Source organism: Stylophora pistillata, chromosome 3 (assembly GCF_964205215.1).
Source record: "Stylophora pistillata chromosome 3, jaStyPist1.2, whole genome shotgun sequence".
In the NCBI taxonomy this organism is placed as follows: domain Eukaryota; kingdom Metazoa; phylum Cnidaria; class Anthozoa; order Scleractinia; family Pocilloporidae; genus Stylophora; species Stylophora pistillata.
In genome coordinates, this window is record NC_142521.1 from 2,553,263 (window position 1) to 2,579,189 (window position 25,927).

The following is a 25,927-nucleotide window of genomic DNA, read 5'->3' on the forward strand; positions in this document are numbered from 1 at the left end:
ACGTGAAATAAAATTTTGGACGTTTGAGTGAGATTAAGTGTTAATTTGGCTGAGATTTTTATATGTGCTAATTAATCAAGGGTGAGCACTTTCAAATTGGGTGGGAGGGGAGCACTAATCAAAGGTGACCTTAATCAGGTAGAGGGGGGGGGGGGCGCTAAGCATGGGGTAGTGCTTAACCAGGGATGAGGCGGCGAGGAAGTCAATTAAAGGCGAGGGGAGGAGGTGCTAACCAAGAGGAAGCCCTTAATTGGTTGGGGGGGGGGTGTCTCATACTGGTTTGATTGAGTTAATAATAACAGCTGGGATTAGGACAAACTTGCTCTAAAATGAAATTATAGGTATTGTGTCACTTTTGGTGATCAGAAGGTTTTTTAAGCTGTTGATAAAAAATGCCATAATTTTTGTTTGAGAAAAAGTTGCGGTGACATGAAAGAGGAAATTTCCATTGAAGTAGAATTAAAAAGTTTTGACAGTCTCATATACACTACAAAGGTCAAGAGGCAGCTCTCTGAAATCATTCCTAGACAGAAACAACCATTGAAAAGAAATGAATAAATTAAGGGCTGCTAGATCCAAAAGCAATAAGTATCACTATGTTTTGAACTTTTAGGTATGAGAGGATTTTGGCTTTTTAAATCTCAATCGGAAATTGTAGATTGAAAATACTGGTGACACATAAGGCACCCATCATAAACCAAATAATCTAACACTTTCTTTACATATCTTGCTGGCTGCCAACTTTACCTTTCATGCATTTGAAATCCAAGACAGACTACTATGGCAACAACAACAACCGTGCATGTTATTATTCAATAGCATTTTAAAAGGAAAGCACTGAAGCTTGAATGAGATTTTTAAATAAGGTGTAATTAAAATTTTATCAGTTAGTCCTTGTCCTGTTCCAACAGAAAAGTAAGGCTCTGTAAAGGTTACATGTAGAACACCAAGACGGAAATCTGGAGGCAGGGTATTTATCGAATACTTGAACTCTGGATATCTGAGTAGTGGCGTAGAATTCTGAAACCTTTCCGCAACAGTTCCATCAAGCTGATGTTTTACGTCTAACATTTTCCTTACGTCATTTGTTTGTAAAACTTCTCTACCATGTCTTGTGCTCTTGTACATTAGTCGGAACTTTTCGACGAGCTTCGACAACTCATTTTTTATGGCCTCGTCGTAAAGTGACTTTTCTTTTGCCAACTTTTCTGTCATCATTTCTTACTGTTGACGAAGAACATTGATAATACCTTCCGTCACGCTATGAACTTCTGCCGCCACTTTATCGATGCTATTATTGTATTTCGCTTTTCTTTCACTTAAAGACTCAAAATGGTTCTTCAGAAGAAAAGAATTCTCTTCAATATCTCTCAAGCTACTTTGGATAATCCCTCTCTGCTTATTTGCTCCATCTTCAAGCGACATGATGTTGTGATCTACCGGATCTCGATGTTCCGTAATGGCGCATTCTGAGCAAATGCAGATTTCGCACGGTTGACAGTAGAACTTTACGAGTACTTCATGTCGTTTACAAACGTTTTGTTCATTTGATTCGAGATTAAGTCCTTTATCCGAATCACCATGAGCTTTCAAGATATCTCCTAGTCTCTTGTGTGCAAGGTTGGACGGTAAGCGGTCAATGTTGTTGTTGGGACATTCGGTTATAACTCAACAGTTTGGGCAGCTCAAACCTTTCCCAATCTGCCGACGCAACCAGCGCTGGAGACAAGACTTACAGAAAGTATGTTGACATACAAGAACTTTTGGTTGATTGGTCTCAGTAAATTGCTCCTGGCAGAGGGAGCATTCCAATTCTTTCTTGATAGCATCATAAAGAAAGTTCTCACATCCAGCCATTAATTCCCTCCGAGACAATAGCCTCTGGCTGTCGTGTAAAGGCTTTTTTCTCAGAAAAGCGGAAGTTGTTCGTGTTGCCACGCTTACTGGTACCAAGGACCCTTCGGTCTCATTCTATTATAGAGCAACTTTTCCAAAGAAGTGACGGTTCTTCAATATTCTATCGTGTTTGGACGGAAGCTTGGAAATCAAAGAAACTTGTGTAGCTCGGATTGGCATTCTACTATTCTCAGCCGCTCATTATTACTGTTCACCACAACGGAAGTGGTGTCCGTTCAGCTCAAGACATTCAGAGCGGGTGGGTTAGCGCCGTTTCCGAGAAATCCGACACACTGCTACCTACAATTTCCAGTACCTGAAGGTTATAGTTGCTCTGTACAGAGATGGACACACGTCAAGGTAAACACGATAGAAAAAGTGATATTCAGCTAAATACAGTTGTCTAATCAAAAGATACTTAATGAATTTGTTTTCATGATCCAGGAGAGATTTCAGACTAAGAATATTCAGAAATGTAGCGTTTATTGCGGGAGAACGAACTTACAGGAACTTGGCCGAGTGTAGATACTATTATTTGCCTCTGATGTACCAAAAAATTCTCAAAATCTATCCCTGTTCAGTGTTGTTGTGCACCTTACAAGTGTTTATTGCTGGTCAGATTTTAAGAAATGTTTCTGTTTTGCCATTTGCTTTCGCTTTGAATTTGAACAGGAAACAAAAACAATATCGATGATCTGAATTTACGCCCAAGGGGGGGGGGGGGGGGCGAAATTCCTTGATAAGGGCTTAATGGGGATGTGCGGGGGTCCAGGGTATGTTTTTCGAGATTTTTGTCTTAAACAGGGTATCGAATTTATCATTTTTTGTCTTAATCAGGGTATCGATTTATCAATTTTTGTCTTAAACAGGATATCTTTTCTTGGAAGATAAACAGCAAATTTTTACAAACTCTAATTTTAATTAGTATTGAATTCCGATGATTTTGGCATTGATACCAGGCACATTAAATGTCTTAAACAGGGTATCAAAAATCAGAATTCTGTCTTAAACAGGGTAGGAAAATCAGCAATATTTGTCTTAAACAGGGTCAGGGTTTGAGGGGCTGCGCCGCACCTTCCCACCCAGGAATATATCGAGTACCCCCTGGGAATTTACGTAACTGTGTTAACCAATTAAATCTAAGCGCCTGCCAGAGCCTGACAGGTAAAACAAATATTTCTTTGAAGTACAGACGTCTCAATACTATAGATTTCATAAAATACTTTCTACTACATAGTTTCGGTAACAACCTGGTGTTTGTAATAGAGACATTGAATAGTTATAAATTCAGTATTCTGTCCATGCACCAGGGTGGGCTGTACTGATGCATTTCAACAACATGGTAGACGTTTTTCGAAAACAGATCTTAATTCTTTACTCTTGTGATTCTTATCCTTAGTGCCTTTTTCTGTTATGGTTTTCCACCATAATAGGTAATTCCTGTCATAGGGACAAACTGAGTTCTCTTCTCAATACTGCAAATTGTGGAAACAAATGTTGATATGAATGCCCAATACATTACTTATGACTATTCCACCTCAGCTACGCTGTTACACCCAAGAGGAGTAAATTCCTCATTTAGCTTTATTTATCTGTAGATGGTTTAACCATTAATCTAAGCCAGTTTCAGTTACTGCAATCTCCTTGCATCAGCCGTGGTGAACTTTTAAGGTGTCTAATTCAGTTGATGATTATCCTTTAAATCTGGATTGGTGATACCACTTGTTTTAGTATAACCAAAACCTCAAGTGGTCTTCTGCATATGCTATTCCTGGGCAAATGTATAACAAATAGTTTATCAAATGTGAGAAAATGCTAGGAAATTAAGTTAATTGGTGGCTGCAGCACTTCAGTCTCTTATTCGTTATATCTTTTTCCAGACTATATGTACCAGCTGTAAGTAGCCTATAATGTTTATTATAATCTTGGTAGAATATTATGATAGGCAGATTTCTGCAATAATAGGAATTGTTAGTAGTTTAACTGTCCACCAATAATTGATTGACATTTTGTTTATATACTTGCTGGATGCAGTGATTGGCTGGTAGTCAGGCAATTGTCATCTTAACTAAGATGTACAGGTATACATATTTATGGCAAAGATATTTTCAAGTTCACTAATACTTCACTGATGCTTGAATGATACTGCTGATAATATTTGACTATCACTTTCTACATTGCTTTGCATCCTTCAATTGACAATGAATGACTTAACTCTATGGTCTCATGCTTTAACTTTGTCCCTTTGTCCTAAGACACAAGAGTAATATTGATGTTCAAGGGGCTCTAGACAAAGCTCGCTACTTCCTTTAAGGCCAGTCATTAAGTGTTTTGATACCCCCCAAATCAAAATGAGAGCAGACCTATAGTTGTGGAAATTGCTTAATATGAAATTATTTTGATTCTTAATATCAGCTGGTATGTCAGCTGTTACACAAATTTGCTAATGGTTTCGAGGTACATGATCAGTGGCTGATTACTAGTGAGTTGAAAGTTTACGTTGTCATTTTGCAATAGAGTTAGTAAGACTTTTTTTGCACTGAAAGTTATTTTAAATTTATTTAATAGTGAGTTTTGACCCATAGAATATGAGGTGATCTCCTCCAATCAAAAAACATTTGATTGGGAGGTATAAGTACAAGAATTTGACGTTCATACTTAATGTAATGTTTTCTTTTTGTGAGACAGACATCATGGGTTGCTCGGAATGACAGGATAAAGATTGTGGGAGTTGACTGAAAAATAAAAATTGATCATTAGCGGGCAGAATTAAGTTCTAGCATTATTACAGGCTGATAACAGTCAATCCATCCAGAATGGTCCGTATGCATTTACATGTGAGCATGCAATTTTCCATTCTTGCTGGTAGCTTTTATTAGTTAGTCCCCCATCCTAAACCTCTTCAGTTTGACCCATAGCCAGTGACTGTGTTGGCTTTGTTCAAGCATGACAGTAGAATTGCAGACTGAGGTGACTTATAGGCCACATTGCTTTTTCCTTTTCTTGCCTGTAGTGACTCCTACCTGGTCCACTTCCAAAACTTCCAAAGCGAGGTCATCTAGCACTATCTTATATATACATGGCATCTTTGTAAAGCAGGTTATTGATTTTATCAGTTGTAATCAGCCTTTTCTTGTAAGCATTTTTTTTATCCTTTTTAGAAATTGTACCTGAACGGAAAAGATGTGTTTAAAAAATAATTGTTTGCAGACATCTTCACAAATGTGTGTAGCATGAACACTTCTCATACGTGAAAATATGTTTTTGAGGTTGAGACAGAACTAAATTTTATCTTTTTCCATTTTTAGGTGGGAATGGGTGGGGGGAAGGGGGTCTGGGCCAGGGAAGAGGCTACAGTGTGGAAGAAGGGTAGGTATGTGTTGTTCCCTTGGACTCATTCCTTTGTTGGTATAGCTTTAGACATAATTCTGATACTAGCAAATTTTAGAATTTGCCAATATGAGCAATATCCTCTGTTTTACCATTTATCTGTCTTTAAGTTAATGTAGTAGGTAAAAACTGGAAGGGTTAATGGGGAAAATGAGAGGGGGAGAGGATTGAAGGAGAAGTAAAATAGTAGATTTGGCCCATGTACCCTCGCAAGCCCCTCTTTTCACTCCATTCTTCTCTGATTTTTTCTGCTTCCAATAAGTACTGTTATGGAACAAAATCACCTCTAAAAGTATATAAACATAATTGTACATCATGTAACTATTTCTTTGCTCTTTTGAATAAATTTTCCACTTTTTACTCTTCTCTTTAGGGTGGACAAACATACAGCACAGATGTCCAATATGCCTTGAGAACATGGTTAAACCCCAAACTATTAAGTGTGGTCATGTATTTTGCCAAGATTGCTTAAGTCAAGCTCTGAGGATATTAAATGTTTGCCCCATTTGTAAGGAGCCACAAGGAATCGTGACAGGGAATCAACCACCAGGGCAGATGACTTCGTCCACTCTGCATTCCAGTCTCCCAGGTTACTATGGTATGTTGTATTATTATTTTATGTTGCAGGTAATTTTTGCTTTTAGTTACATTGTAATTATATTTTTTAACTAGGTAAATGTTTTTATCCTGGGTAAAGTTTTTCTCCCTAGTTAAATAAGTTTCATTGTTTTAAGGTAGGAGGTGAGTTTGGGTCAGAATAACTTACCATATAACACAATTATTTTACATTTGGGACTCAGCCTTGCAGTTTTAGAGCTGGGTTTAGGGTTAGGGTTATGGAGACATATGTCAAATAAATTGCTTGTAATACATTGCTTCAGTGATTAGTCCTTCTGTAACATGCATTAAACTGGAAATCATTTTCGGTCCGTTTTTGTTTTTGTCTCATATTTTTGTCTCTTAATTTAATTCTGTTTAAAGTAGTCTGAGTGTGACCGTGTCTTTAAGATGCAGAATCCCCAGAAAATAACAATTGTTGAGGCAGTTAACTATTTGTTAAACTTAAGGAAGAAGTGTTCCTATAAAGCGTTGAGAGCAGCAGCTGTTCTGGAAAATAGCTCTTCCCATGAGCTCTAGTGTTGCTGCACCAAATGTATGAAATTTATTTGTCAGAAATCAACAACGGTATTAACAAATTATATTTGCTGCGTTCAAATAGGTTATAAGACTCACAGTATCTTTATGATAAACATAATTTCGATTCGATGTTGTTCCTTATTTCTTCCTCATCAGGATGTGGTACCATCTGCATTCACTATTCTTTTCAATCAGGAATTCAAGGCCCAGAGCCCCCAAACCCTGGTCAGCGGTACAGTGGGACGCATCGTACTGCGTATTTACCTGACAATCCCGAGGGTAGAGAAGTCTTGCAGCTGCTACATAGAGCTTTCAATGCACGTTTGGTTGTCACTGTGGGAACCTCCATAACAACGGGACTACCCAATCAGATCACGTGGAATGATATACATCACACGACAAATACATCAGGTGGTGCCCACGGGTAAGTTGTGAAAAAGTTTTTAAGCAATGCGTCAATTACACAACAACGAGGCTACAAGCCCACAAAAAGAAGGAATTCATCGGAAAATATGCTTGAACAGTCCTCTGTGTTTGTGTCCTCTCAGTGTCGCCATTAAGAGAATCGATATTCGTGTGAATGAAGAACCTTTACTGTTTGCTAAAAAAACTAATTGAAGCAAAGCAAGTGTTTTCTGCAACATTAGAGAGTGTATTATTATGCTATGGGTGTATTATTATGCTGTGGGTGCAATTGAGTTACCTTTGTTCTGCTTTTTCAGGTTTGGTTATCCCGACCCACATTACCTTCAACGAGTTAGAGAAGATCTTGCGGCAAAGGGAATCCGTTGATCTGGTTGGCCGCTGTCTGCAGCATTGAGAAATAAAATATTGTATGCGATGTTGTGAACGTCACGAAGGGCGTGCCAATCATTGGTGAAATGACTACTTAGAAATAGACAACTATTCGCATATTGTGATATGTTCAGCTTACCCTACAACCATCGACTGCCACATATTCCTTTGTGAAGGAAGAAGAGAGACCGAACAAAATTTCGTTGATTGTGTAATGTTTTCTTATGTTTTGAAGGAAATGTCGCTTGAACGTTTTTCAACACAACGATGTAAGTTATATTTTACTTAGTGTTGCATGTAAAACCTGATCAGGTAGCATTTCAATAAAAAATTGGCTTTTTAACGCTTATTTTTCGCTTTTTTTTAATTACCAAGTTAACGTTTGTTCCAATAGTTACGATTTCTTAGTTTAAAGGTAACCCTCGATCTTATCGGAAAATTTGGGGTTCGGTCTGATCTTAGGGTCACCGTTCATTTTAGGTTACCACAACGCTACCACGATGTGTATAACACTTTACTGCATAAAAAAAACAGGAAGCGTCAATTTCAACCCACGATATAACTTGAAACACTCCTCGTCAAGATATCCTAGACATGAAGATTAGTCTGGTTTGTCTGCTGTTGCCCTAAAGGGTCTCTGGGGAGCCTCAGAGAAAACTGTAGATCAGTTTGGCCTTTCTATAGAATACAAGACCGTGACAAGTTCATTTCGAGTCTCAAAGACTGAGGGGCTCTTTAAAACTATTACTCTTAATGTTATGGACAGTTTTTATTAAAGACTTAGCACAAACGAGATATACTGTTAGCCTCATTCAAAACCTTAGAATACCAAGACTTCGCTTTGACGAAGGACTAACGCTCGAAACGTCAGCTTTGGAACTCTTAACGGTGGCCAATGCACATTATGAACTCAGTTGATCACACCAAAATACTTGTTACTCCTACCGACGCAGCACTAAAGTTTCATTAGAAAGTTATTCCCCTTTATTCTTAAACCAAAGATATGCTTAAGTACCCATCTGACCCGCCGGTCAGCCAGGGGGTACGTACTACATCATTTGAGTTTCATTCCTTACCAGAAAAGATCAGATCAACGTCCACTTTGGACTATACAATCTCTCCTTGGTACTCTGCTTAAATTTTGCCAACAATTTTTTGTAAGACAACCGATATGAGTGTCTATTGAGAAGATAGCTCTCGAGATCTGGAATATTGGCATGTCTATGCGAAATTGTAAATCCGGATTAGAAGTGTAGGTGAGGACCATGTATGTTACAGTAGCTGTGATAGACTATCGAAGTAATTCCCATCTTCCTCCTGAACATTCGTTCATCTCAGTTTGAGAACCGTGGCTCAAATAGAAGAGGTGTTAGAAAAAGAATAACGAAATAGATGATGAAACAAATAAAAAGAGAAACGATAATAAAAGTGGTCCTAAGAACTTAAACAACAGTGATATGTCATAGAGACAAGTTACATGAACAACCTCAAGTGGGGAAAAAATTGAGAACGCCACACGGCTGTATCTTAGTTATTTTTACCGCAAAAGGTGTCACCTCAGAAGAAATATCATTAAAATAGAGCGAGCAGAAATCGGCTAATGTTGGGAAGATCGAGCAGGCTAAAAGTAATAAGGCTAATTCCTTTGAAATATTTTTTTAGCAATTCTAATTACGCTAAACAAGTAAGCTACCTCTCCCCTAGTTTGTGCATCAAATTTAGTTTACTTCCTTCGGAATTGCTGTTTCTACAATCTTTTTACTTGATGACCTTTTCAGCCTCTTTTGTAACAACTTTTTTCAAAAGTTTTATCGCAATCAGCAAATGCCAAACAACAAAGCAAAACAAATCGAAAAAGTGCAAAAAAACAAAAAAACAAAAAACAAAAAAAAGCAAAAAAAAAAAAAAAACCACCACCGTTCGTTACTGGAAGGTTATCAGGTACTCGGGATAAGATTGCGGGTCCTGAAATACCACGAAGATCTCTGGGTTGGGAATTTGATCCACGACGCTGTCGTATGTATCTGTAGGGTCATTTAACGTTTTGGATGGAGGGACTATGATGTCTTTCTTCCCCACTGTGTAATCACCGACCAGCACCCTTGCGAGATACATGTGTCGAAAGCCTGTTGGACCAGGTGGTGAATACTGAGAACTTGCGGAATAACTTGCTTCTTTAGCGAAGTAAACGCCCTTTCCATAAAGGTTGTCTGGAAACATACAGTATACTACGTTTAATAATATAGACAGAGTTTTGTTTTTAGCGACAGAGCTTTTTCTATAATTTCTTCTTGGCTATGGAATCAATTGCCTCTTGAACTCAGGAGTATTACCTCTAAAAGTGTTTTTATTATTATTTATCATTACTATGATAACGGTTTAACACTGCATTCAATCAGTTTTTTTATTTTTGTTCAAAAGAAATCTTTTCATCTTTACAGACCATTGATTCCCTACGAGATGCAAGGTCACCAAAGCATTATGCCTCTTGACTTTCATATGTCATACAAATCTCTGTTGATAGACGGATGCTTTAAAAGGGAAGGAAAATCACTTTGGCTAAACAGTTCAAAGAAAAGATAAGAGTGCAATCCGTTCTTGTCGATATCTTGATTATCCATATTTGTGATATATTGTATTTGGTAAATTGTCCTCATTTGTTTCAAGCGGTTATGGGCCTTTGAACTTTTTGAAGATTGCCTCTTTCAAATTTTCACCCTTCCCCCCCCCCCCCGACCAAAATTGCGTTTAAATGCCCCGCCCAACTCTAAAAAAAAGTTTTGTTTGATAAAAGAATGTCATCAAGCATACGGAGTTTTGGGTGCTGCTGCTGGACTTTTTGCTTGAAAATATCATTCTACGACATGAAAATCATCCGCCATCTAAGCCATTCGACTCTTTGCCTTTAAATATTTTCCATTAAAACACTTGTATAACGCTGGAAGGACTTGACATTTCCGTTTCAAATGCCCCACCACGCCCAGGAAAGGTTCAAATTTTCCATTCTCCGGGCACAAGACAATTTTCGTTTGCTCGTGGGTTACCCCATGGGGATGGTGACGCTTCGAGTTCATCAACGCCTTTTAAAGTAGGTTCTGTTGACTGACAGCCTGTTCCTCAAGTTGTAATCCATGAGATTTGGTCAAAAAGCCCTTTTTAGAGACAGGTCTGGGGTGATGAACAATCTTTGACTCTTATTGCTCGGGATACTCTCAATTATTGATTTATAATAGAAACTGTACAGATTTTCAGCCTAGCAAGTCACCTTCACTCCCGAACTGCGCCATTGTTAACTTACTTCTTTGCCAGCTATAACTCCTATTGAAGCCTTTGTGATTAATGGCTCGACAGTTATCCTCTGTTGTTCCATGAAACAGCAGCATTTCATTGCTCCCATTGACAGACTCGTCCATCTTTTGTTGCTGAATGGCGTAAATTCCAAACGCAGCTGTATTTTGAATTCTTTCTATTTTGACGATTTTCTTTTGGCAGGTTGCTTTGAATAAATCGCTGACCTTCTTGTACTCCTGTACATGCGACGCAGGTTTTATGTCGACAATATGCACCTTCTTATCTTGTGGCTGAGGATCCCAATAATCCGGAACGTGAGGGTCTGTTTAATAGACGAATTAATAGACAACAAAACAGATGCAATTTTGGTCAGTAGACCTGTCAAAAGGTGACGAAAATATACGAGATGGGTGGACTTACGCGACGAAAATGTCACTTTTACTTGTACAGAGAATTTCGATTTCGATCATTTGCTATAACCATACCCGTAAAAAATTTTGTGACCTATAGAGATAGTATAAGACTCATCGTAATGGAACTAGGTGAAATAAATGAATTTAAAAATGCACTGTAAGGATTTGGAATGGGTGAATTTCTGTGTATGGGAGGATTGTATACCCTTCAGTTACGGCTAACCGCCTCCCGGTTAGCTCAATGGATAGAGCGCTGGACTGTTGTGCGGGAGGTCGAGGGTTCGAGTCCCGGCCGGACCAACACTCAAGGTCTTAAAATAATTTAGAAGAATGTGCTACCTTTCTATAACATCAAGAAATGGTTAGATATTCTAGTCTTCTCGGATAGGGACGAATAAATGGAGGTCCCGTCTCCTGCAGGGTTAGGGGCAGGAGACGTTAATTTCCCACGCACAAGATTACTGTGTAATGGATGTCCTCCCCTGGGATGGGATGGGTTGGTAACAGGACCCCCGTTGATACCAGTGTTTCCCTACACTGAAGGGGCTATCCTGTATTAAAAAATATAGATGTCTAATCTCGTTTTAACAAGCTTTGTTAGGAAACAAACATAATTTATGTTTTCAAATGTACAATTCCAAACAATTTTAAAATTTAAGTAACTCACCTCCACCCCGGTTACACCTCTTGATTTCTGTGCTTTGGCCATTTTGGCTTGTCTCTTTCATGGCAAGGAAAGATATTTCGTAGAGCTCTCCCTCCTGCACGACGGTGACTGTTCCCTTGTTTTCCTGGTAGGCGATTTCGATTTTAGTGTTGAGATCACTCTCGTAATTTAGAAACCTATTGCCAAGCTTGAACTTCCACTGGACATTCTTCGACAGTATCTCTGCTCGAAAGCGTTCATTTTCGTCTTTCTTTATTTGATCGAGGAGCTCATGGATCTCTGAAGTTACTATGAGAATATCTTCTATTTGCCCACATAACTCTATGCGATCAAACTCTTTTTCTACCACAGCCTTAACGCTGTATCTTAGCTCAAGGGTGTGAATTTTTGACAAATGCTCTTCGGTCAAACGCCCGATTACTTCATCGCTGATAACGTTTTGGCCAGAATTCTCAGCCATCAGATCATTAACTTCTTTTGAGGCTTGGCGAAGATCACTCTCACTGCCAGCATATATAACGAGATTTAGCTTTGTGTTGTCAACGTTCTGAACATCCGACGTCGCAGTGCTTGCCTCATTCCCACCAAGTCCAATGAAGCCAGCTACTGTTTTAAGCCCAGAGGTGAATTTATGAAGTAATCCTGGTTCTGCTGGAGGGCTTTGACCTGATGCTTCAAACAATGCTGAACGAATATCTTTGATCATGCTTTTCTGGAAAATCGTCATTTTGACAAGTTGCATGTGCTCAGGCCCTTGGTTAGCAAATTCGCGGACTGCAGACAGAATTGAATGTGCACAAGACTTTGCTGAAATGTCAAGGGCTCCAGTCCCAATGGCCGGAAACGAAATGGAGGTGACTTTTCTTTCTTCAGCCTTTCGGAGGCATTCCAATACGGAGGCTTTGATACTTTTAGCAGTAATAGGTTCAATTGGGACGATATGGAAGAGGAATTTTGCTTTTAAGCGTCCTGCTGTTGTAGCAACAACGGAGCCTGGTCTTTGGGGATCGTATTCAGCGCACGCGTCGCTAATGGAGAGGCCCCCTCTGTTAAGAATGGCTGCTCCCGCTCCATGGCCAACTGAGAGATCTAAGGAAGGATTATTGATAACGGCAATGGCATCTGTTGAATCTTTTGTGATGTCCCCATGTTGAACTTGAAAGGAGAGTAACCCGATGGTTGTCTCTAAGTGATCCGGATTTCGTTCGGTTACCGGAGAGAATGAAAGACTGGCAGTAGCTGATGTGTTGGTGACGCTGACTTGGGAGGCCTTACTTTTACGGCCAGCATTCTTCAGCCTGTTCTCTAACTCTACATCAAAGGCCTGGACGGTCGGGGTGTCTTTGTCATATAACACAAATCTTATGTCTTTCAGTTTAGTATTTGGGTTCCTCTTACTGAATGATACTACTTCGTCGAAATAGATTTTTGCAACCTGATCTCGAGGAAAGCGAAGTATCCCAGTACCAATAGCAGCAAAAGCAATCGATTTGGCATTTTTTCTGTCTCCTTCTTTCAAACACTTCTTTATCAGGTCTATCAGAATCTAAAATATTTTTAAAAAGCAATTATTACCGTAACGACAATTTTGCTATGTTTTGAAGCATAACGAGAAAAAAAAGGAATGAGTGAAGTTTACCTACATTCAATCCCTCTTTTTCAAACAATGAAAGCCACAAATAAAAAAGCTTTCATTGGGTTTTTGTGAGAAAATCCTGTTTTTAGTCTTAAACAAGTGGTCTATTCAGCAAGCAATTACCTGTCTTCCTTTACCATTATCCCAGTCCGAACATATGGCAAAGATGACTGCTTGGCATTTCAAACCTCCGGTATGCTGTAGCACCGCGATGTTACCTTCAGAAACAGCTTTTTTCTTATCACATTCGTCTTGCAAACATTGACCAGCCTTTTTGCTGAGCGCCATCGCACAAGGATTCTGGTCAAGTTTGAGATTTCCTGCCGCTGTTCCAACCAAGATATCAGCCTGGGAAGAAAAAGATCAGTAAAAGTATTACAAAAAGGACGATAAGAATACACAAAATAATCTAAAAGACAAAGGGCTTTACAAAGGAAGCTAATAACATAAAACTAATTAAGACACGCCAAGACCGGCAGCGGTAGATTCACTACAGCTCCTCGCTCTACACGGGTGGTTCACAACGCTGTTGAGACCTCTTTTACCAAATATGTAACTTACTTACCCGTTCTTTAGCGAGATCTCCACCTTTTAGGGTGATTTGAATCCCCTCCTGCGTTGTGAAAGAATTCGAAGCTCCTCTGGGTCGCAGCGTTGGGATCGCGCGACCAGACCTTTCCTCAGCAGTGAAATTATTCTCCTTGGAAAATCGTTTCCTCATTTCATCCGAGAAAGCAATGACTGTAGGCTTGTCTTTGTTAACAAGATGAATCTCTGATAAATGGCAAGACGGATTATCCTGGCAGAATTCTACGACAGCATCTAGTATGACTTTAGCACAAAGGTCACGCGGTACGCCAAACACGCCGGAACTTATCGCTGGAATAGCTATTGTCTTCAGACTTGCGGCTTCCTTTAGGCTATTCTTAATGGCCAGCTTAAGCACGCGTTCTTGTCTTGTTTCGATGCCATCTCTTCGAAGTCTTTCTGCTGTGAAATCCCATTTAGGCCCAACTGTGTGGATGATTTGACTGCATGGTAACCTTCCTGCAGTTGTAACTAGTGTCCGCCCCTCTAAAAGACGGCCTATATCTGCAACAAACTGGTCACATTGACGCTGGATATCGCTTCCACCCTCCCTGACTATCTCTGCAGCCAAACCTCCGGCATGTTGTAAATTTTCATTGGCTGCATTAACTATAGCATCGACAGGGTGTTTCGTGATGTCGCCTTTAAAGACGGAGATCTTTTTTGTTTCTTTCGTGAGGAAGCTACAAATAAACTCGGCGGAGGTTCCTTCAAATATTTTCTCCTCCTCTTCGTCTGAGATCAGCGAGGCTTCGATTTCGTTTCCTTCTTTTGGAATGATGATACAGCTGTTGGCGTCCTCAATCGATTTTAGCGATTTAGGTCCTTTACCCCGCAAGAAGAATTTCTTCATCCCTGGCCTATCAATCGGGATGGAGGCCGTCGCAATACTTTTGGTTAGCTCAAGAATTCTTGGTGAGCACCTCTTTAGTCCTTCTGTAGTTCCAGATACCTCTATACCCTTAGAGTCTGCAGCCATTCGCACGTCCACAGAACAGGTGGCTAGGTCTTTCTTAATTTCGTCAATTTTAGAGCTTAACCTTTCGAAGACGAACCGCGTTGAACCAGTGTCTAAAACGACGGTGTCACATAGTATAGTGTTTTTTTGAAGAAAGTCAATGATTTGATCGTAGCATTCTTTAACATCTTCCACAACTCCGCTAACCCACACAGTGCCCGAGGGAATGTCAACGACAATTTCAACTTTAGAATTAGATATGATTTGTGAGTGCAAACTTTTCCAACTACTGCTGCTAAGCACTTGGGCATTTTCGTCAGTTAAACGGATGCTGTTTTCTTGAATAGCGGCCAGCAAAGTTCTTTCTGCTTCTCGCGTGTTATTCACGTCAACACCGATGATTTTGATCTCGTTAGAGCTGTTGCTTTGGCCGCCATCAAAAATTGCCTGAATGTTTTTTTGCTTAAATAGATCTTTAAGGTGGCTCGACACTGATGGCTTTTTTAAAACATTTATGATGTTTGGTGCGAGCTCAATGGGCTTCTCAATCATCTTTGAAATCAGGGCAAAAACTTTGGCCTGCACATCTTTAAGGAGAACTCTGGGACCCTCAAATAACAACATCTCTCCGTCCATATCAAAAGAGATTTTCAAATACTGATGCTCGTTTTGGAGATTTTGGCAAACGCCAGACAGTTCCATTAGTCTCAATCGAGCCTTCGGTATGCCATCCTCAGTCACTTTTGCTACCGACTTCATAAGCTCAGTATCTTGTTCAACAGCACGGATGAAGTCTTCCATTCTCCTTTCCTCGTCACTTACTTCTTGAACCCTTCCAATGATGCGCGCTACTCGGTTTTGTACACCGAAAGATATTAGATTTGCGGATGTTTCTGTAGAGGATTGGGCGTTTCTCCAGCGCTCTGATACTTCATCGGCTAATTCAGCAGGAATGCGAACTTCAGCTTTCTTAAAACCTTGCAAGAAGCTCAGCAGGCGTCCTGATCTTTCTTGCCATAACTGTTTGGGAACGTTTCCCTTTTCTGAGTTGACGATTACGGCAACTTGCTTGTCAGGATCCATGCTAATGTTGACCTTGTTTTCCTCTGACAGAATCAGTAAATCATGATGGTGGTTAATTTTGATGTGTTCAAAAACTTCAGCATCAAATGGCTCTTCTATCTTCTTCGTGGTCGAGCTTTCGAGAAAAGGAAGATATGATCGTACTTCCAGATTCTTATCCTCGAGTTTGTGAACCTCTTTGCCGATTACACTCTGAACGGCTGTGAAGGTAAATAGTGAGAGTGAACAAATTTGATTCCGCACTGGTCATAATTACGGAGGGACAAACAGATGTAGTACTATTTAATTAAGTGCTAATCCATCACAGACACTATCATTGGTTTTATTGACCAGATCGTTACCTAAAGTGCGAACGTTACAAAAGGGACATCGTCTCTTTTGTCAACGGTAATGCTCTTTTATGAAGAGAATCATAATCCTCAAGACCGTTTGTATTGCGTAAAGGTTATCTCTCTCTCTCTGGTTGTAGCTTTCCTTTTAAAAGATCAATTATGTTAGAGCAAGAAGCCAATCGGTGGCCTGAATGAGCATGTTGAGATGCATGATGAGTAATTAACCAGATTCTTCCCTTAAAAGTTTCTCCTAGTATTACGAAAGCGAAATGAGAGATTAAAAACGATCTTACCTGATGCTTTTTCAAAGTGAACAATGGCACTACTTTTCGTGATACGTTCTACATGGCTGACGATGTCTCCACCGCTACGTCTGTTGCTTTCAAAATACAATTGTATGGTATCCATAGAGGTATTCTCACTAATTCCTTCGACTAAAATGGAGGAGCAAACAGGAACACGCTCCAAACGAGGTTTGCTTCCTTCAGGACCTTTATTGTCGCCGTGCACCTTACTGAAAAGCGATTCGAAGTCTGAAACGAGATTAATTTTGTGAGCAAAGAGAAATTCAACGGTAGTCTAAGGCACCTAAGTTAACGAGAATGTTTGTGCAACTGCTGAATACGGTTATTTGCCTAGTTTCATTTTTCGGAAATGCGGCTACTCTACCTCACTGAAATGATGGGGAAATGTTAAAGACTAGCCAAGGGAAAGGCTTAAACAAGTACCGTTCGTCGTACCTGGTTCGGCTTCAAATATTGCCACTGCATTGTTATTGCAACCTTTGATAACTTGTTTAACCTCAACACCGCTGTATTTCTCCAGGTATAAAAGTAGACAGTCTCCAGTAATTTTCTCGTTTAGACCTCGGACCTGCACTCGGATTGGGTCCAATGGTACTTTTTTTTTAGGTGGTTCTTTCTTCACTGAGATTACCATTCCATTGATAGAATGTGATTGGTGAAGAAGCTTTTGCAAATCTGTTGGAATACAACAGGAACAGAAGAAATCAACACGCTATAAATGATAACTGCAACAGCAACAACGATGATAATCCTAGTCTGGTTACTTGAGGGCTCGACCAAAACAAATGTAGCCTATCAAGGGTGATGGCTGACCTTGAGTCAAACACTGTTGCGCATGTTCGGGAAGATTGGTTAAGGCGATTAAGACTTAACTGCGCTGCACGAGCCGTACATTACGCCTAATCATAAGGTATTTGTAAATTACTCTCCGTGGGATAAATTAGTAAACGATTATATGAAAAAGATTTAAAAGTAAATGCACCTCAGTTGTAAACCCAATTTGTGCAAAACTCATATTATGAACCAACATAATAACCAGCTCCCAGTTGGTATAGCACTGTACCGGTATCGCAGAGGTCATGAGTTCGAATCCCGTACAGGCTTGAATTTTTTCAGGCCTTATTTTCACCACTGCTTAAGTAGTATTTATTACTGCGAAGATCGCTCTCATACTTAAAAATTATATTCGCTTCTAGTCTGTATCACTCGCCTTTGCTCTTTTACAAATCCACTTAAAATAGATCTAAATACTTTAAAGGGCTGAGAATTATTTCCAAAAATGTATAAAAAAATGAAAAGAGTAGGGATGCATTGAGGCAGTAAGTTAAAAAGTCTTCTTTTCTGAAACAGTGATTTTTTTTAAGGCTACCATGACTGACTGAAAGGCCTAGATGAGGCTAGCGAAACTGCTCACGGCACCATTAATTAACGAAGTACACATAACAAAATAAATAAATAAATAAATAAACAAAAAGAAACTTTCCTCATACATCGGTTCTCAAGGTGCGTGAACATAACCCCGAGAAATCAGTTGAATCGTATCATAATGTAAGATGTCACAAAAAGGTAAATGTTGTTGGTTTGCTCATTCTGTGGCCCCAGCTTTTATCATTTTCAAAGGGATGAAACGAGTGCATATCGATATTGCTGTTATCTCTCATGCCTAACAACAGAGTTTTTTTTTAAAGCGTTTGTGGCAGTGAACTTCCGTTTGAGTGATTTCTCTTATTACTTGTATAACTTTGAAATTCTTCATCGTTATGGGCTTTTCTCCACCATTAAATACCAAAACGGATACTTCATGTAGCCAACGTACCTTCCACCTCCTGAAAAGTTATCCAGGCTTCTCCATCTTCGGAAAAGAAAATTTCAGAAATAGCTCCTCCTCCAGATCTCCTTGAATTTTCAAAGTAATACCTTACGGTATCATTGGTGATGGGCGATGATATACCGCTGACAATTATTTTGATAGGGCCGTCTGAAATAGTGGTGTTGTCCTCGTAGTCATTTGGCAATTCATCCTCTCTCTCTTTGACGAGAGACACGTCAAGACGAACGCTGGACACGATGTGAGGGGAGTTATCCACGATTCTTTGAGCATCTGCAAACATTTTATGTAGTGAAAATCGAATGCCTAAAATATGACCAATGTAAACATTTCCTCTCGAGATCTCATCAATGGGCATGCTGAGACTGTTTGTTTTGTTTTTTTTCAGCTAGTTTAATTAAACTTCGCCTTCTCAAGTCGCAATAAACTGGTTGAAACGCCAAGGAAACAATTCTTTTCTAAAAATAGTCAATAGACAGAAAAAAGGATTGATATAGATGAGTCAATAATGTATAATTAAGCAGGTGAGTAAGTAAATGGATATTATTAATAAATGGATATTAATATGGACAAGTAAATAATGAATAATTAAGCAGGCGAGTAAGTAAATGGAACTTTCGTAAAAGAAATTGAGTGTTTATGTCAAGTGATTGAATAGTGTCTCCATAAGACCTGAAAACGACTAAACTTGAGCACTAAAAATTTTTACAGGAAACGAATCATCACGACTGCTTAGAAAATTGCTAAAGAAGAAAATTGTTTCAAATCAAAATTTCAAATGCCGCCAGTAAAAATAGGGATAAAAAAAGATCTAAATATATACCTTCAGGATTTTTAAAAGTGACCAAGCAAATTTGAAGATCAGGTTTCATGTCAATAGAAGAGACTGGACCACCTTCAGATCGCCTTGGATTCTCGAAGTAGAGGGTCAAGAGATCTTTTGATAGGTTTGGCAACACACCCTTTACTTTGACTGTGCACTGCTTCGGCACGGGAGGTTCATTAGGATGTCCTTGCTGTTCTCTATCGAATTGCTGGGAAACCGGTAAGTCCTGGAGATCTCGCCTTCTTCTATGTCTGGCTTGGCATTCTTCAAATCGCTAGAAATAATAATATGAACTTGTAAGGTGTTCTCAGTGTAATGCCCTGGTGGTGAAAAGACTTTGCACCTACGTCAAACTACTCAGTATAAACCACTTTATGTTAACAGTAATGATCGAAGCATTTGATATAGATAGAGAAAATCTGTGTTCATCATTCTAACAAGTCCTTTCAGTATATTTACTTGATTATGTCGTTCTTGTTCGTACTCATCATATTCATCCTCCGAGTCTGGATGGAATTTCACCTGAAGTTGGCAATTCTGGAGGAAATGGCCATTTCGGCGAACAACCCGCCGGGCGGCTATCGAAAAGAAATGGACATGAACATCACTATAAAAATAAAGTGAAAAAAAAAACGAACCTATATAAAAACAGCAACAAAAACTTGCAAGAATTGCTCACCTTACACGTCTCATCATTGTTAATTTTATCAATTTCATTTTTCACAAAATCATAGTTTACTTTCCATATTTAAGAGCCTGTATTGTTGATGGTGCATTTTGTTTCCGTCCCAAATGATTCCAGTACTTTTTACAGCACCCATGCATCATGATAAATAATCAAGAGAGAGGAACCAGACTGAACATTTTTACAGAGATGGTATCCCATGTTTTCGAAAAAGATCAATGCACGCTGGAAAGAAATTGTGGTGAAAAACACATGTATTTCCAACATTTATGGGATTTATTTGTCAGTAGTATTACCTATGTGCAGGAAGTAACACAAACTTCAACTAACCCCTTGTATACGTCCGAAATATTTTCTGAGAATTATAAACCACCGGTAACCCTCTCTCCTCTGCTTAACAACATGAAAAACAGTCCACATCTATCTATCCATCCATCTATCTATCTATCTATCTATCTATCTATCTATCTATCTATCTATCTATCTATCTATGTTTTAATCTGCAAAGGGCAATACTGCCCATCTCGGCAGATATACCCACCCATCCCATCCCAGGGGAGGACATCCACCACACAGTAATCTCGTGCGTGGGAAATTAACGTCTCCTACACCTAACCCTGCGGGAGACGAGGCCTACGGTTTATTCTTCCGCGAAGACTAGAATATCCATTTATTGATATTATAGAAAGGTAGCACATTTTCCTCAGTTCTAAGACCCTGAGTGTTGGTCCGGCTGGTGCTTGAAACCTTCGACCTGTCGGACAACAATCCGGCGCTCTACCAATTGAGCTAACCAGGAGGCGAAGGAAATGATTTCAATAAACTTTCGTGTTCATATAAAAACCAGTTGATCGAAAAGTAAAATAACTCGTGACATTTTTAAATGTGGCGTATCATTTAGGTAGATTATATATCAAATAGATTATATGCCTCTAGCATATGTTTTTTCATATGTATTCCTTTAGGAAAGGCAAGGATTACTAAAGGGTTAAACGGAGAAGAGAATCAACTTCCAAACGTGAATGGGTAAAATAACAAGATCCTTATAAGACTATCTATTGATTTCATTGACAATAGAACTACGGTTCTCAGAGCAATAGTCATGAGTTTTGATGGAAAATTACTGAGCCATCACCAATCTGTATAAGATGTTGCATGTTCCTCGAGTTCGTCCTACTTGTCTCTGTAGTAACATGAAGTCCTGTAAAGGCCGCTGACCGGCAAGCGGCAGGAAAGAACCCGAAAGGATTCATTAAAAGCTTGTGTTCTCACCGATCTGTGTAGTATTTGAGAATTCGTGTACCGAACATAAGTCTCCAAACTCAGTGATACACTGAGCAAGTTTCAACTCCTTCTCCCTTCCTCCACCTCTTTCCTTTTAGGTGCATTTTAAGTATTGCTATTTTTATCATGCCCTAACGTTTGCTAGAGGTTAGGCGGTCAAAATCCGATCGTCGCATTTGCCATTGAAGTTTTAGGCAATACGCCTTATTCATAAATGGCGGACGCGCGGTTAAGACCTGAGCCGAGTTCACCAACACGAGGCCTAGGAGGCATCGCAAGAAACATGGCGTTGAAGTCAAACATTTACTGTTGAGTACCATTGTGCACACAAAGAGGGGGTGTTGGATCAAAAGGAGAGCAAATTGAATTACTTAAGTTTCCAGACGAAGAGGAAATGAAGAAACGTTGGATACATACTATACGTAGAGATTTTGGTAGATTTTTTTGCATCTCCGAGGCATCAAAAGTGTGTTCGTTACATTTCAAGCTTAGGGACATATCAAAGGGTCTTGGTGGACGAACATCTCTGAAAACAAATGCAGTTCCGTCGATATTTTCTTGGAAACAAACTTCACTACGAAAGTGACCGCCCCCTACCGAGAGGCCTTATCTACGACTGCGAAAAGAGAAGAGATCTGTCCCAGAAAAAGAGTCTTCTTCAGTGTGTTCGGAACCTGGCAAAACACCTGAAGCCGCAAACGATATTCCTGAAACAGGTACTAACGAAACCACTATGTTAGGAGCCGCCAGTATCAGTCTTAATAAAATGCCTTCCACTGAAAAAGATCTTAATGGGACCCTCAAACAATTAAGGCCACTTGAAAAAAAAAATGCGCAAATCTCGAATATATAGTTGCAGATTTGGAAGACAAAAATAAAGCACTTCAGTCAAACGTCTTCTCACTTAGTCGGTTTACCTCTGATGAGGCAATGTTGTTTTATACAGGCTTTCCTAACTACAAAGCATTCTTGGCATCCTTTGAATATTTAGATCCGGGAGATAATGGAGAAAATGTCAGGTACTGGTTGTCAGGTGAAAATAAGATACCCTCAGAAACACTATGTCTCCACCACAGTTAGGTGTAAAGAGAGGTAGACCAAGATCAATCAAACCACAAGAAGAATTTTTTCTCACTTCGTGTCGCTTAAGACAGGGATTTTCAGAAACCCACCTTTCCCACCTGTTTAATGTTTCTCAGGCAACTGTTAGTAGAATTGTTATTAGTTGGATCAATTTTATGTGTCTTCGATTTGGAGTGCTTAACATTTGGCCATCAAGAGAAGCTGTCAATAGAAAAATGCCTGAAGACTCCAGGAAGTCATATCCAAGTACAAGAGTTATTATTGATTGTACAGAAGTGAAGTGTGCAATGCCTAGTAGCTTGTTGCTGAATAGTGAGTTGTTCAGTGCCTACAAGAATCATACTACACTAAAGGGACTTGTGGGAATTTCTCCATCTGGTGCTATCACTTACATAAGCCAACTGTATACAGGAAGTATATCAGACAGAGAAATTGTAGAAAGGTCAGGCATGCTTGACCTGCCATTCAATGAAGGAGATTCCACGATGGCAGATAAAGGTTTTACTATAAGTGACATCTTACCTTAAGGTGTTTCTTTGAATATTCCACCATTCTTGGGAACATCCACACAAATGTCCCTGGAGGATGTTGTGAGAACTCAGGAGATTGCACAATTGAGGATCCATGTCGAACGTGCAATTAATAAAATTAAAATTTTTCATATATGGGATAGCGTTGTCTCACTGAATCTCTTTGGCAGTGCAATTCAAATGTGGTCTGTTTGTGCAATTCTTTGCAACAATCAAGACCCAATTTTAACAAGCTGACACAATAGAAAGCTTTAGACAACTGATTTGTAATTTTTATCTTGTTCACTGTTTTGGCTTAAGAAGGGTGTGTTGTAGTAATGTTTACTATCTAGGTCTTGGAGCTTTTTATTTTCTTTCAATGAAATACACACCACTGAAATGATTATGATACCTGTAAAGGAGTGGCCAAAAATTACAGGGGGAGGACCTGGACACATGACCTAACCCCTTACCTTTGGATTAAAAAAAACTGACTGACCCCAAAATAGAGGTCAGAAATTAGATTACCTCCCCCTCTGCATGGGAAAAGAAGATGACCCAGCCCTTATGTGTAGTGAAAAATCACAGAGCCCACACCTTTTTGAAGGATCGATAAAGTAATGACCCACTCAGGTATGCCTTTTGACCAGCCCTGTAAAAGTGGACACTAATGAGTGGTTTGTGATTTTGATACAGACTTACAATTTTACAGTCTTTGTGAGCTTCAAATCTATTGGATTTACCCCTTAGGATATTTATCAAATCATTCTGAGATTTTATGCATTAAATGTTTGATTATGATGCTGTTGTAGAATGTCAAACCACCACAGCTTTTGTACATGATGGTGCAAATTCAGCTACAGCATACTTAATGAAATTTGTAAAATGATATTGCCAAAGCTTCTCCTGAAGCTCAACCCAGTAACCTCTGTCAAAGGCAATTCTTTCAATTGACATTCCTCTTTTAGTGTAAACAATAAAATCGCACCAGTGTGCACCAGTACAGCCCATTTGGCACTGAACTTGGGCGTAGTAACCCTCTCACAAAAGAACTTAGGGTCTGAGCAGGCATCTAGGGGACTCACTTGAAACTTTGTTTCCGGGCACTAGACTTCAAGTAGTCCAGAGGGATCTTCCCAACTGGGGTCTATTACCTTTCCATCCGTAGAACATCCCAGTATCAGAGTACTAGTGCATACAACAAATCCACTTTTGAAAACATGTACTGCTGTTGTTTGACTGTGCATGTATTTGTGATACCTGTCAATTGCTACTGGCTCATATTTAATCCCATGAGCTGTGTCTAGAGTGGAATGTCTTTCGGCACATGATTTCTTGAGCAAATTTATCATGACTGCGTTGTCTGTGGGATATCAGATGAAACTGAGATGTTGTAAAACGTTATTTTCGCTCAATTTTCGAATTCGAGTGTAATTTACTCATATCGAAACCAAACTCTATTTAACTCGCTCAACATATGACGTTCAGATTACTACTTATGTTTGGCTATCGATCGTTACATTTAAACATACCGTTTTAGTAGCTGAGCCTTTGTTTTCAGCCCTTTGCATTTATCTCCCCTACATTTTAGCCAAAACCTCAGGGCATCGTTGTTGAGCTCTCCTGGGTTTCTTCCCTCTGAAGACACTCCAGGAATATCGTCTTGACTCAAATTAACTGCAAAACTCTCCGTCATATTTATAACAGAACATTCGCCAAGGTCAAACTACGTTACATCAACGGATCCTCTATTAAACTACGCCATTTTTATTAAACTACAATGGAAACAGCCAATAATTCCACAAACCTTCACACAAGCTTAAGTATCAATAGATGAAGCGATGCGTCCTAAGCCTCGTTTTGGTGAACTCGGCTCAGGTCTTAACCGCGCGTCCGCTATTTATGTATAAGGCGTATGAATTGAAAATCTTAACCGGCCAAAATTTATCCCAGCTTAAACATGGCTAATTTCTATCTATTACAACGCTTTTGCAAACGAAGCTTTATTGTTGACCCGAAAACTCGACCAAAATATCAAGATGGGTATAACTTCATTGTTCAAACCATTTGCAAGTAAGATGTAGCCCAAAAGAAGCTTGTTGGTGAATTTTAAACGATACACTTATAATGCATGATAGTTCGCCAAGGGCATATGATTGTAGCACGCACTTGGAGGCGGCGAAACAGCTACAGTGAATCACTATGACTTCGAGTTACAGCTACATTCAGAGGAGTAGGTGATGAACACCATATCCAGGTTATGGTTTAGAGATTTTCTTTCCTCTTCATGACTGCTATGCCGACCTCTCACGGATGGGCTTGCGGTTGAAATTTACCAGAAGTTCATTTGAATTGTATAATCCTTTTTCGTCACTATTGAGCCGATCTTAGTAGTAGATTCAACCGATATTATTTCGAAGATCGCTTAGGGCTACAGGTGATATATTCACACGCGGGGTAAAATCCCTTCATTGCCGCAATGACGGCTTGGTGCGTGAGTAATGGCCAACACATCTATGTGGGACGACAACTTTCGCTTTCGAGTTTAAACTTCCCTTCGCCACAAGAACGACGACTCAGTAAAACTACGGGAGTAGTTTTCATTTTCCCTAAAACTTTCAACTTTCGCTCTTAACCACACTACAGTGAAGGAATTTCTCAAAGGGTGTTTATTAGTTGGGTGACACCTTGCGATTTGCGAACCTTTATTTCTCAGAATAATATTACCTGAACTCTTTCTAATCTTTGCTTTTTTATTACTAAATTTTTCATTGTCATACTGTTTGATGCTAAATCAAAAGTAAGTATGCTATATAAATAGCACTGAGGACGAGTAAAAACTCAAGCCAATTAATGAACTAATGTTTCATACCTCCAGCTTCTTCGAAAGTAATGTATGCTCTTCCGCGATCAATTTCGATGCTGTCTACGTCGCCCCCTCCAGAATCTCTCTCAGACTGAAAGTAGATCATAAGCTGTGCTTCTTTCGTTCCATTGGGGAAGCCAGTCACCAAAATTTGCTTGCGGTCCATGCCAAATCCTCTGAGAACAACGCACTTTAACAAATACGTGTTTCGTCAGGTCTTCGTAGAAAGCCGGAAATGCCAATTACTCAGTTTTTTTTTCTAGCTCAGATCAGAGTTAATATTAACTCTGCTCTGATTGGTTGACATGTGACTGTCTGGTTTTTTTATTGGATGGTAACCGGTGTAGTTTCTGAG

General features: G+C 39.4%; 2 protein-coding genes and 1 pseudogene across 3 annotated transcripts; 2 read left to right on the top strand and 1 right to left on the bottom strand.

Annotated features, from left to right (window-relative positions):
* Nucleotides 1-564: 564 nt before the first annotated feature.
* LOC111327775 (E3 ubiquitin-protein ligase DTX3-like) lies at nucleotides 565-7,567 on the top strand. Of its 2 annotated transcripts, none has more exons than XM_022932040.2 (4): nucleotides 565-2,256; nucleotides 5,660-5,884; nucleotides 6,580-6,847; nucleotides 7,146-7,567. In XM_022932040.2, the coding sequence occupies exons 1-4, from the start codon at nucleotides 2,241-2,243 to the stop codon at nucleotides 7,213-7,215; spliced, it is 579 nt and encodes a 192-aa protein (XP_022787775.1). In that variant the 5' UTR covers nucleotides 565-2,240; the 3' UTR covers nucleotides 7,216-7,567. The 2 variants fall into 2 exon arrangements, with proteins under 2 accessions (XP_022787775.1, XP_088608121.1); XM_088751995.1 differs by lacking the exon at nucleotides 565-2,256 and adding an exon at nucleotides 5,205-5,265.
* LOC111327784 (protein mono-ADP-ribosyltransferase PARP14) lies at nucleotides 784-25,788 on the bottom strand. Its single transcript, XM_022932052.2, has 11 exons — nucleotides 25,579-25,788; nucleotides 19,605-19,723; nucleotides 19,143-19,419; nucleotides 18,308-18,592; nucleotides 16,927-17,166; nucleotides 16,480-16,719; nucleotides 13,791-16,054; nucleotides 13,349-13,573; nucleotides 11,590-13,135; nucleotides 10,517-10,831; nucleotides 784-9,428 (listed from the first exon to the last, which is right to left on the bottom strand). The coding sequence occupies exons 1-11, from the start codon at nucleotides 25,736-25,738 to the stop codon at nucleotides 9,142-9,144; spliced, it is 5,958 nt and encodes a 1,985-aa protein (XP_022787787.1). The 5' UTR covers nucleotides 25,739-25,788; the 3' UTR covers nucleotides 784-9,141.
* Nucleotides 21,937-23,507, top strand: LOC148734090 (uncharacterized; annotated as a pseudogene).
* Nucleotides 25,789-25,927: the final 139 nt, after the last annotated feature.